Source organism: Pinus tabuliformis, chromosome 3_2 (assembly GCF_031772625.1).
Source record: "Pinus tabuliformis cultivar Carrire ecotype Pingquan chromosome 3_2, CPIR1, whole genome shotgun sequence".
Lineage (NCBI taxonomy): Eukaryota > Viridiplantae > Streptophyta > Pinopsida > Pinales > Pinaceae > Pinus > Pinus tabuliformis.
The window spans coordinates 430,647,547-430,660,926 of NC_142302.1; the positions used below are offsets into that span (position 1 = coordinate 430,647,547).

Sequence of the window (13,380 nt, forward strand, 5' to 3'; positions counted from 1 at the left end):
TATGCTTTTTCTTTGAAAATGGGACTAGATGGGTCTCATATAGGGTGTCCTGCTGCTGCTATTTTTAGGTGTGATTCCCTAATATTTTTAGCTGTGATGCCCTAATTTTGACCTAATCTACGCTTTCTCAAACTCTATTGAGGTTTCTGGGTTTTCTTTTCCATCACTGTAAGACCCCATCCATGTGTGTTAAACTTTTTAGAAATAGAAAATCCAAAAATAAACTTTCCTTGATCACCTATGCTGTCCTCCAAAGGGGGTATCTAGAATTGTATTGGTTTCCAAGAATAGATTATTTCAAAAAATAATAGCTTCAAAATTCAAAGAATACTCTTTTGGAAATCCATCCTATGGATACTCAAAACTGTAACCTACTAAAACTACAGAGTTATCCAAGAATAGAAACTTTGCAAAAATAGCAAATATTAAAATCGGAAAGTACCTATCTGAAACAATAACCATCCCATGCATGCTCCAAGTGTTGCATGTAACATGTATGCATGGGATACTTGATAAAATTAGCACCGTGGTCTGAACTAAAATCTCCTGTAGCAGCACTGAACATGGTGCCCACCACATACTAATCTGAAAATAGAACTTGTCGCGATCTCAAACTCTGAAACCAAAAGATATACTAATGAACGTGCAGAGGCTTAACACTGAATATGCCTAAGGGAAATTCACTGTTAACAGACTGACTCTTATATTCACTACCCACTGTTGGAAACAGCCACAGGCATGACTTTTCATATTTGGTCTGGCTTAGTGGTTAAACAATTCCTGCATTTTTCATGAGTATGTCATGCTGATTCTATGTTGTTCATGGTTTTAAGTGAAGGACTGGGGACTGTCAATCTTTAAGTCAAGGGCTAAGGACACTCAATACTTGTGCAGTATGGGTTGGCACATATTGCTGCTGGAGACTTGCTGAGAGCAGAAGTTGCATTAGGCACAGAGAATGGGATAAGAGCAAAAGAGTATATGGAAAAAGGTTCTTTGGTTCCTAATGATATTGTTGTCATGGTAAATCAACTTCTTATATATTTTGTTCATTTAAAAAAAATTCAAATTCATTCATTATTAATTTTCTCAACTCATGGAGGGTGATGTAGATGGTGAAGGAGCGACTATCACAACAGGATGCACAAGAAAATGGGTGGCTACTTGATGGATACCCTCGAAGCTTGTCACAAGCAGCTGCTCTTGACAGTCTTGGCATCAGGCCAGATCTCTTTATTCTCTTAGATGTAATTGATGTTCATTTGACACTTATTTCACTTCAGTGTGACTTTCAAGTATCATACTATATGAAGATAAAAAATATTGCTCCTGTTGTAAAGAGATCTTTATTTGCACTGTTCAAAGTTTCAAACTTCTAAATTATGGCATGGTTGACAGATTTATAAAACCCTTGAGGCAATTCTAAGATATTCTAGCATCTGAAATTTATGCTGGTTGTGTTTCAATTCACGATATAGTCAGGTACTAATTGAATTGGTATTTTTAGATTCAAAGCTTTTACAGATATTCTGCTTCTCTACAGAACATTCCCTAGGTGAAATATCTGTTCACAGGTTCACCTGAATTGGTGCTTTGCTAAGATGATCCGGCTTAAAACAAGATATTTCTCTGCTCTAAAGAACATGCCCTAGGTTAAATCTCTGTTCAGAGCTTCACCTGAATTGTGCTTTGCTAAGATGATCCTGCTTAAAACATATGTTTCAACATATCTAGGCAACATTTTCATTGAAATACTCTGTACATAAATTTTCCTCATGTCAATGGTGTTCATAGGATACTTGAGGCATTGAATAAGTATTGATGGGCTGAAGGAGTGAAGAAGACTCCAAGAGCCAACATTGTATGCCTCTATAGAGGCTGAAGGAGTAAATTCCATCTAAGGAGCAAACGGCTAAATACAAGCATCTCTTTCATCTAGTGGCTGAGTTCCCCAAGGTGTGGGTCATGTGAAGGAAAAGGACAAGCCTAAGAATTCTCTCAAGGCATAAAGGATGGTTGCGTAACATGGATTGAACAATGCCTTGTAGGAAATTCTACCCACAACAGATCACATGTTGGTGCATGATAGATTGGATTCTGTCCATGTGTCCAACAAATAGAAACTAAATTAGGCCCCCAAACTTCAAGACCATAAAATACCAGCTTGATGAGAGTGTCCAAAAAATGCCTTTTCATTGGAGTGCCTTAAAAATACAAATGGAAGCTGTTAACTTTCGTGGTTACCTCGAAACTGTTTACACTATGCTTGGGGTGCTTTGTGTGATATAGGGTGCATGGTGTATGGATGATCCCTTGGTTGTTCTGTGATGGACATGCACACGTGAAGGTGACTTGGTCTTGAATTGCTAGACCTTGTATGGATGCTAACGTGGCTTTCTTCCTTGGAGCATTCCAGACCTTTAAAGTTTAGACAGCGTGGTGGCTACTTTATGATGGCCACATGGAGGTTGAGTTGCTTGCATGGAGGAGATTTTGCTTTGGAGGAGTGCCTAGCATTCTAAAGGAGGGAAAAAAGCCCTAGTCTCTAGATGACATGGGCACACTTAGATCACTTGCATGGAGGTTTGTACTTGATTTCTGCTAGCCTACGTTAAGGGAGTGATCATGTAGGGGTGGTAGACTTGGAGGAGCACATAAATTTGGGGGAGCATTAGAGCCTTGTAGCCCTTGGAGGAGTGTTGGACATTTCTTGAGGAGTACTCATACCTTAGAGCCTTGCCTGCTGACAACATCACCTTGGAGCTTGACATGTGTTCTTTGGAGTGCATATTCCACATGTGTAAACCTTCTTGCTAAAAATAGGTGCTTGTAAGGACTTAGGCCCACTTTATGTTGTTGGTCTCCCTTGCCTCTCATATAAATTGAGGAAGTAGAGGATCCTCTCATTAATTAATTCATTCATCATTTTGTGTTAGGGATGTGAAGAGTAGAGTGCACTTCACTCTTTTGTACTTTTCTATATTATAGTCTCTCTCTTTGTGTTGAGCACTCTAAGGGAAATTCTCGGTTTAGGGTTTTGTAAGTTTTAAACCTATGAAAGTGAAGCAATGCATAAAGATTCTTAAGAAAAACAAAAATAATAACAATGGCACACAAATAATATATAAAGATCTACCCGAAAATCCTTAATGGAGAAAACCAACCTAACTTAGAGTTACACCTCTATAATTTTCATTTTATTTAATTTGACAATACATGATACAATATTGAGGTATTATGGTATTAGATTTCTAGAACCAAGATCAACTTTAATGTTCAATAATATTTCTTAGAACAGAAATAAAACTAATTTCTTCAGATCTGAAAATTTGTAACAAAAAGTACTCAGGGTTCCTAACTCGGTTATGCACGATATAAATAAAACAAAAAACCAAGCACATAAAAAATTATTTGACACAGTTTTTACCTTAGAAACCTCGAGGTGGGGAAAACCAATGAACTTGTTGAATATGGAACTAGGTTCGGTCTTCATAAATGTATTTGAGTCACAATGAAATGTACTTATCAAAATAATGAAAAAAATATATTTATTATTATTATTATGACTTATTAAAGCATGGGTTTTATGCTTGGGTCATCTTGTTTTAGGTCAAAGTCCCCATTGAGGACTAAGGATTTATTCCGAGTCATTAGAGTCACTGTCCATTGAAAGAGACCCTTCTTGGGCTTTTGAATCATGTAAAAAGAATTATTTTTGAGTCAAAAATGAATTTAGTTTCCTCCACACCAAGTTGGCCTCAAGAAGATCAAGTTGGCCTCAAGAAGAGTAATTCAACCTCACTGGAAGGCTATATATACAAGGCAGTTCAAATCATTTGGAGCAATTCACTTTCTCTCATATAGTTTGATATCCAGAAGCTGGAAGCTGGGAATTGTGAAATTGGAAAAGAGCTGGAAGGAAGCTAGAAAGGAGTGCGAGATATTGGAGGAAGATAGAAGACACCAAGATCGAAATTTTGGGCCATCTCTCTCTCACTTCTGAGGAGTATCTAGGGAGATCAAAGTTCTCTTTGTCTAGTCGAAGCTGCTGCTGCTGCGATTGCAAGTTGATGCTGCTAGGTCGAAGTTGCTTTTGAAGAGCTATCATTTGCAAGAAGGATTGAGGGCTGACTTGGTGTGAGGGAAGTCTTTCTCTAGGTCAAGAGTCTTGGATTATCTCGAGAAACTATTGAAGGAAGAATTGTTGATTGGGTTTTCCCCTAGGTAGGGGTTTTTCCCTAGCTGTCCGCCTACATCTGTTGTCCTTGTGCTATTGTTTTGGTAATTGCTTGATGAACTAAAAGATAAAAGAAGAACATAAAGGTAAAAGAATCACAAGTAATTATCTATATAAGAAAATCTTTCTGCCTTTCTGATTTTCTAACATGGTATTAGAGCTAGGGTGAAGAAGGAAAAAAGGCAGTATCTACTGAAAGGAGTCTAAAGGATTGATCAAGGGATCATATAAGGAGCTCTTATAAGAGAAGAAGCTCACTATCTTCAAGGACAATGTCTAACACAATAAAGAGTGAGAACAAATTGGAAGGAGCATCAAACTATAGGTCATGGAAGAAGAGAAATGACCTCATTCTTGAAAAGAACAAGGTCTTGGATTTGGTCAAAGGAAAGGTGAAGAAACCTACCGAAGAATCTAGTGATGCAGACAAAGTGAAGTATAGAGAGTCAGAAAATTTGGCTATGACACTAATGGTAGAAAGCATAAACGAAAATCTTGTCCCATACATTTCTAATATAGACCATGCTCAAGAAATGTATGTAGCCTTATCAAAATTGTTCACTATCAAGAACATCGGTTAAGTAGCAAGTTTGAAGAATGAGTTAAGGACTACAAAAATGACAAAGGATGATACTTTGGCTTCCTTATTTGTAAGGATATCTAGAATTAGAGATGAACTTCAAGCCATAGATGAAATTGTACTGAAAAAGGAGCTAGTAATCACTGCATTATTGGGATTGCCACCTACTTAGAGTTCTTTTGCTTCAGGTCTCAATAGTTGGAAAGAAGCTCCTACCTTCGAACAATTATGGAATGCTTGCACCCAAGAAGAAATGAGAATCTCATTCGTATCCAATAATGAAGAAGAAAAGGTTTCAAATGCATACTCTGCTTCTCACAAGAAAGGAAACTCCAAGAAGTCAAGAGGGCGAAGAAGAAAGGTCGATATGTCCAAGATAGAATGCTACCAATGTCACAAAATGGGTCACTATAGAAGTTACTGTCCTGACAATCTGAAGAACAAGAAAAGAAATAGAGACCAAGCCATTATTGCTGAAGAAGGATCTCCAAAGAAGAATAAGCCCAAAGACCTGGATATAAGGGACTTACACTACTAAGTCCTTTGATCTAAGCATTAGTTATTTCATTGTTTGATTTCTAGTATTTGTAGGTTTAAATATTTTTGGAAAAACATTTTTGATTTGTTTTTACAAGGTTATAGGTTTCCTTCAAGCTTGGAGGGAGCTGTCACCAACCTCCAAAGATAAGTATCTTACTCCTTGAACTATCTTTTTGTATTTGGTTCCCCTCTTTTATCTAGTTTTTCTTGCATTAAATACTAATCACATTTCTATTCATATTTTCCTTGTTTAGGAAAAACTTGCTGAAGACTCAAGGATTATGAAAGAAGGCCTCACAAAACAAAGCATTGGAATTACAAGGTTTGTTAAGAAACAAAAAGGTATGTTTTGAAAGTTTTTTCTCTCTTCATATTCATTCTTGATAAACTATTACTAACATCATTGTGTCTAGCTTTCTTGAATCTTAAAGATTCTTGATTGGGTGATTCATCATCAGATAAATCTACCCTCCTTATATCTTTGATTACCCTTGTGGAACCCTAGAAGGTTCTTTGTGAAAACCCTAACTTAAGGGTATGTTGATGATTATGTGTGAAACCGTAACCTACTTAGGGTTATCATTGAAATCTAGAGAAAATGCTTGATGCTTTGATAATGTCATGTTTGGGGTTTTGGCATGGTTATGAAAACCTTAACTTGTTAGGGTTGAATGGTAGTGTCCGAAATCTTGAACCTTTGAAGTATTGATAAATTAGGGTTTGCTGTGTTATGAAACCGTAGATCATTAGGGTTTGGTAGGGTGTTTAAGTAAGACGCTTATTTTAGATATTGTCTTAGGAATGAAATCCTTGGTATATGTGTGTTTGTCCGATCAAACCCTAGTTTGATCAAGTTTGTTATATGTCTAACTTTTATTGATATTTGTGTCTTTGGGTTTGACTAACACATGTTATGATATGCTTGTGCATGATGATGAAGTCCTAGATATATGTGTTGACCTAATTGTTGATGGTCATGTGTCCTAGGGTTTGGAACTAAGCCCTAATTGAAGTTTGATTCTCTAGGATGATAGTATTTGTGAGTTCTAGGGTTTTGTAACTAAACCTTAGAAGTTAAAATCCCTGATATATGATGGCAATGTGATAATTTGGGATTTATGAAAAGTTGATAAAATCTGAAATTATATTGTGGTTATTGAGAATTAGTAAAATATAGGGTTTACAACAAACCCTAGTGGAAGCTACTCATGTTGTTACTTTGATTTGAGCTATGATTGGTTCTGATTGTTAAAGCTCATGTATGAAATCTAGGATCTTGCACTAAATCCTAGTAGGAAGTCTAACACATGAATTCTAAAGTTGTTAGATGCATTGCAAAACCATATTTGTTTAAATTGCTTCTAGGGTTTGTGGTAGGGTATACCTCTGGAAGAAACATTGAAACCCTAGATGTAATGAAGGTTGTTATGAAATGCTCAAAGCCTTGATGACATAGTCTAGGATTTATGACAAAAACCCTAGAAAAAAGTTGAAAGGTATATGTCTCTTGTTTGTAATTAAGTTTGGGTATTTGATGTATAAAGTTGAATGCTTCCATTATTGTATGATTCTGATATAGTTAACTTCATGCTTATATAGACTTGGTTGTACTTGCTATCTAAGTTGTGCAGGTACATAATCTTCAAGATGGTGAAGATGCTCGTAAAGTAAAGTTGATATGATAAGCATGATGAAGAAAGTTATGTGAATAATGATGGTCATGATAACTTTGATAAGAAGGATGGAAGCCATGAAGGATTCTCCAATGTCGTAGAAAAGAAGTGGAACTCCCTAAGTTAAGAGGGAGCTTGGATAAAAGAAATCTCCCTAAGTTGAGAGGGAGCTTGGATGAAAGGAATCTCCCTAGTTGAGAGGGAGGTCATATCATAGTCATGATGGACACCTTGAAAGAAGAAAATTGGAGAATGTATTTTGAGGGGCTATTGAAATGAGAAAAGCCGGATCTATGTAGAATATGTTGCTGCATGTGAAGTAGGAAAAGAAAATGTATGATTGAGGAATCTTCTGTCAAGATTCGTTTGAAAGTCCTACTGTGATAAATTGAGAAGCAACATCTAGTTGTCTAGAAGACCCCAGAGGTTTGTGTTTACTTATGTATATTTGAAAGTTTGTTACTGATTTGAGTTATGTTTGTATAGGTAAATCTCTCTGAGGTTTAATAGCACGTTGGTTACACGAGAGATTTGTTACCGATCTGTTTGATCGGGGAGGATTTGTTACTGATTGGAATAATCAAGAAAGTTGAGGCTTTGTGTGTGAGACACATTGCCTGGGAGGACATCTGGCTGACACTTTGTGTTGATGTCTAGTTCTAGAAGTAGGGAGGGTGGCATTGGTCATAGAGCTCTGACCTCGGATATGCACCTAGATCCCTGAGTTGATGGTTAGTAAGTAAGCCTAATGGTACCTAGAGAGGTTGAAAGCCTTAGTCCATCTTAGTCCCACTTGGATAGATTGCCCTGGTCAGGAATCTAGTCCATGTCATTATGAGTGCCTAATGTTGATTTGGGGTAGCATCAGATGTGCTCTAGCCACGAAAATTGGTGGAGAGGCTAAGGCACATGAGATCTACAATACCCAGAAAGGGTTTGGGCAAATTCTAAACAGTTTGGAAGATATTAAAATAATTCATATTTTTAATGGAGTCCCTAAGTCTAAACTTAGGAAAATAAAATATTAATGTGAATTAATATAAAACTGTGTTAAAAGGGTCCAAAAGTCATGGATCAAGCCAGAGTTAATCTTAGTCGTTGATTAGGGACTTAATCTCGGCCGTTGATTTGTCAACGAGAAAAGTATAAAAGGAGGCTTGAGGGTCACTTGGAGAACACATCGAGTTGATCAAGATTTCGATTTTCTGGGGCAGGGTTCGCTGAGGAAGTTGAAAGAGTGATCAAAGTTGCAGCTGAGGGGCAGTGAATATAGAAGCAAAGAGGCAAAGATAGTACCAGGAGGATCAGCGGAGAAGTTGGGAGAGAGGGACGCAGAGCCAGCCAAAGGTTCACGCAGAGCCAGCTAGGTCTCACGCAGAGGCAGCGAAGAGCTGGGTAGTGCCTCAGAGAGCCAACGTGGGTGAGGCAGGGGCTCTAAGGGCTGACGCAGTGCCTCCAGAGGCTGACGTAGGACGAGCTAGGGTGACACTAGGCCAGAAAGGGATGGCGCAGTTCGTATGGGCTGACACTGGGGTTTTCGTGGGGCAGATTGGAGCTGGGAGCTGTCGGAGTGTTTATCCAGGGTTTCAACCAGAACATCTGTCTCCGACTGAGAGGTACTATTGCCGAGATTATTCTCTATTGGGTGAGACGGTTTTGGCACCCAGATTGTATTTTGAAACTGCTTAATAATACAAACCCACAGATCGCTGCACTAGTTTTCCTGCATTGGGTTTTTCCGGGGACATTGGTCCAAAAACAACAGTGTCACTTGTGTGCTTGTTTTGTTTCCTTCAGTTGATGATCTGTAATGTGTTGAGCATGTACTTGTATTTATTTTCAGTATTTACGTGGTAAATAACTTGTTAAATAATCATAACAAGTAGGCATAAATAAATTAGAAAGTACATGAAGGGTTTCTAACGGGTTAGACTTAGAAATTCCAACATTGTTTCAGAGGGTGGTTACAGATCAGAGGAGAACTGAGGACATCAGCTGATCAGAGCAGTAGCAGCAAAAAACAGCGGTCCTGAGTGACAAAAGGTGTTCCTAGTAGAGAAGCAACAAGGAAGGGGTGACGTAGTGCCTGCGTCATCAAGTTTTAGCTAGGAAGAGCATCAATGCAGTGGCAGAGGGGAGCAGACTGGACTTACGCAGTGCCCGGTCATCTTTCTCAGTTAGGAAGGATTGATGCCCGTGGCCAGGAGGTGTTGATTTTGCTGGTGCTGGGTTTGTGTAGAGCCTAGAAGCTCTAACCTTAAGTTTGCTAGAGCTTAGGAGGCTGTGGGTAAGTTGTAGAGTGAAGCTAGTGGGGTACTATAGTCAGAACAATATCTAATAGGGCAAGACCAAGGATGAGGGAGTTGCTACTGAGGATTTCTAGCCAAGAAGTCTGGATCAGTGGTGCAACTGCACTAACGATCGGAGTGGGGGCATCTCGATGTTAGCAGAAGGGTTTCCAGGAGGGAGATCGAGGCTCAGAGGGAGTCACACCAAGAGCTTCTAGGAGGGAAGAAAAGGAGCAGCGAGATGGTAGTGAACTAGGGTAAGAGACCAGGACAGACTGGATGGAGCCTCAAACTTCGTAGTCTGGAAGGCCAGAATCTCTGTTCTAGACAGGAATCGTCTCAAGCAATTCACCCTGAGGACAATAGCGGTCCCAGTTGACTCGGCTGATAACAACAAGTATGAGGATACAATGGCGAGGGCCAAGATCATCATCCTTGACGAAGTCAAGGACCATGTAGTACCACACATTGCCGAGAAGAATACGACAAATGAGATGTGGGAGGCCCTAAAGAAGTTGTATCAGCATACTTCCGTGCAGAGGAAGATGCTACTAGAAAATCAGCTGCGGACATACTAGATGCAGAAGGGAGAACAGATCGACACCTTCGTCAATCAATTGAAGGAGATCCGGGATCAGTTGACTTCCATAGGGGCCACGTTGGATCAAGAATTGATGGTGAGAACAGCCCTGAACGCAGTCTCAGAAGACTAGGAGGTGTTTATCCAGAGCATACTGGGCAGGGCGACCCTTCTAGATTGGGAGGAAATGTGGGCGGCTCTTCACCAAGAAGAGATCAAAAGGCTAAGCAAGGCGGGAAGTAGCGGTAAGGGGGTCAGAATCAAGAAGGAGGAGGAGGTGGATGTTGGCCTAACATCTGAGGGAAAGCAGGAGAAATGGAAGGACCTCTCCAAGGTCAAATGCTTCCACTGTGGGGATCTGGGTCATTATGCGACCTAGTGTCCAAGGAAGAAGAGCAAGGGAGAGGCTTCCGAGACCAAGGTGGCGCCAGCGAGGGAGAAGGAAGTGGAGATAGATGATGACTGTGCCATGAGTGCTCACACACCACTTGAGCGAAAGTGGGGAGACATTGAGCTGTAGTTAGGCGGACTATAGGCGATGAGGGGCAGGATCCTCGAGGTACTTAACCTCTTGGATTAGACCTTGCTACGGGAGCCCCGAAGAGGAGTAGCAGTACCGGCGGATGTCAGTAGAGAGGGATGTGGATGGAGCGACAAAGGGAGCTACAGTGCAGGATTCCCAGGACAGCATGAGGCAGTAGTGCGAGAAGCACGAGAGTGTTGCACCAGTGCAAGATGGCACAGAGAGGTGTGCAACGGTGCAAGATGCATGGAATAGTTGTAGCACCGCAGAGGGCAAAGAGGGAGCACTTGTAAGCAATAGAGGGAACTTTAGCATCATGGGTGTCTCTAGCCTGACGGAGATGTGAGAGTTGGGAGATCAGTTACTTACTTTTCAGTAACTGGGTTGCAGTGCAGTAGTTAATAGTGACAGTTCTATGGACAACATGATGCAACAGGATGAGAGGGAGTTGCAGTACGGATGCAGCACTGGCAGTGGCAGGGCCATGGGTAGCAGTACAGGATGCAGCAGTGCAGATGATGGGCAGCAGGCCTAGCATCAACACAGGGACCAATGCTGGATGATTAGGGTGATACTCAGTGAGGAGTATTGCTAGAGCACAGTCCTCGCTAAGAGGGAGTGTTTATTTGGGGTAGCATCGGATGTGCTCTAGCCACGAAAATTGGTGGAGAGGCTAAGGCACATGAGATCTCCAATACCCAGAAAGGGTTTGGGTAGATTCTAAACAGTTTGGAAGATATTAAAATAATTAATATTTTTAATGGAGTCTCTAAGTCTAAACTTAGGAAAAATAAAATATTAGTGTGAATTAATATAAAACTGTGTTAGAAGGGTCCAAAAGTCATGGATCAAGCCAGAGTTAATCTTAGCTATTGATTAGGGACTTAATCTCGGCTGTTGATTTGTCAACTAGAAAAGTATAAAAGGAGGCTTGAGGGTCACTTGGAGAACACACTGAGTGGATCAAGATTTCGATTTTCTGGGGCAAGTTTGCTGAGGAAGTCGAAAGAGTGATTAGAGTTGCAGCTAAGGGGTAGTGAATGCAGAAGCAGAGAGGCAGAGATAGTACCAGGAGGATCAGCGTAGAAGCCGGGAGAGAGGGATGCAGAGCCAGCCAGAGGTTCACGCAGAGCCAACCAGGGCTCATGCAAAGGCAGCCAGGAGCTACGCAGTGCCTCAAAGAGCTAGCGTGGGTGAGGCAGAGGCTCTAAGGGTTGATGCAGTGCCTCCAGAGGCTGAAACAGGGCAAGCTAGGGTGACGTTGGGCCAGAAATGGTTGACGCAGTTCGTAGGGGCTGACGCTGGGGTTTTCGTGGGGCAGCTGAGAGCTGTCGAAGTGTTTATCCGAGGTTTCAGCCGGAACATCTGCCTCTGACTGAGAGGTACTACTGTCGAGATTATTCTCTGTTGGGTGAGCCGGTTTGGGCACCTAGTTTGTATTTTGAAACTGCTTAATAATACAAACCCTCAGATAGCTGCACCAGTTTTCCCGCGTTGGGTTTTTCCGGGGACATTGGTCCAAAAACAACGATGTCGTTTTGTTTCCTTTAGTTGATGATCTGTAATGTGTTGAGCATGTACTTGTATTTATCTTTAGTATTTACGTAGTAAATAACTTGTTAAATAATTAGAACAAGTAGGCAGAAATAAATCAGAAAGTACATGAAGGGTTTCTAATGGGTTAGACTTAGAAATTCCAACACCTAAACTGTTGGAGGACCTTGGATAGATTGCCCTGGTCAAGAATCTAGTCCATGGCATTGCAGTGCCTAAATTCGTCATGGTTCATGTGTTCTGAGATCTTCCTTGTACTTGTACTTATGAATACCTCCCTAGGGAGTGTTGAAATATGTAACAAGGTTCAGTCTTCATTAATTTATTTGAGTCACAATGAAATGTACTTATCAAAAGAATGAAGAAAATATTATTATTATTATTATTATTTTGACTTATTAAAGCATGGGTTTCATGCTTGGGTCATCTTGTTTTAGGTCAAAGTCCCCATTGAGGACTTCTAGGATTTATTTTGAGTCATTAGAGTCATTGTCCATTAAAAGAGACCCTTCTTGGGCTTTTGAATCATGTAAAAAGAATTATTTTTGAGTCAAAAATGAATTTAGTCTCCTCCACACCAAGTCAGCCTCAAGAAGAGTAAATCAACCTCACTGGAAGGCTATATATATAAGGCAATTCGAATTCAGAGCAGTTCACTCTCTCTCATATAGTTCGATATCCAGAAGTTGGAAGCTGGGAAGTGCGAAATTGGAAAAGAGTTGGAAGGAAGCTGGAAAGGAGTGCAAGATTTTGGAGGAAGATAGAAGACACCAAGATCGAAATTTTGGGCCATCTCTCTCTCACTTCTGAGGAGTATCTAGGGAGATCGAAGTTTTCTTTGTCTAGTCGAAGCTACTACTGTTGCTGCTACTGGGTCGAAGCTGCTACTGCAAGTTGATGCTGCTAGGTCGAAGTTTCTTTTGAAGAGTTATCATCTGCAAGAAGGATTAAGGGTTGACTTGGTGTGGAGGAAGTCTTTGTCTAGGTCAAGAGTCTTGGATTATCTTGAGAAACTATTGAAGGAAGAATTGTTGATTGGGTTTTCCCCTAGATAGGGGTTTTTCCCTGGCTGTCCGCCTACATCTGTTGTCCTTGTGCTATTGTTTTGGTAATTGCTTGATGAACTAAAAGATAAAAGAACATAAAGATAAAAGAATCACAAGTAATTATCTATATAAGAAAATCTTTCTTCCTTTCTGATTTTCTAATAGAACTTGGGCTCTTTATTTAGCTTCAAAAAATTGATTACAACAATCCTTTGTAGGAATTTTACAACAACAAATCTATCAAATATTTCAGTCCTTCGACCCAACAAAAAAATAGTTGTATGATCTAATGCAAATCCGCCTGTATGGCTGAGCTAATCAGTCCATAATTCGGCCTTCGTCAACCCACATGAATTGCC

The 13,380-nt window shown here is 40.2% G+C and overlaps 1 protein-coding gene across 3 annotated transcripts in view; it reads left to right on the forward strand.

Moving 5' to 3' along the window:
• The window catches only part of LOC149181167 (adenylate kinase, chloroplastic-like), a 230,748-nt gene that overhangs the window by 126,231 nt on the left and 91,137 nt on the right, over positions 1-13,380 (forward strand). For all 3 annotated transcript variants that reach the window (XM_089416476.1, XM_089416475.1, XM_089416477.1), the window contains 2 exons: positions 895-1,023; positions 1,113-1,247. In XM_089416476.1, coding sequence (XP_089272602.1) covers positions 895-1,023; positions 1,113-1,247 — 264 coding nt within the window. The remainder of the gene's footprint in view (positions 1-894; positions 1,024-1,112; positions 1,248-13,380) is intronic.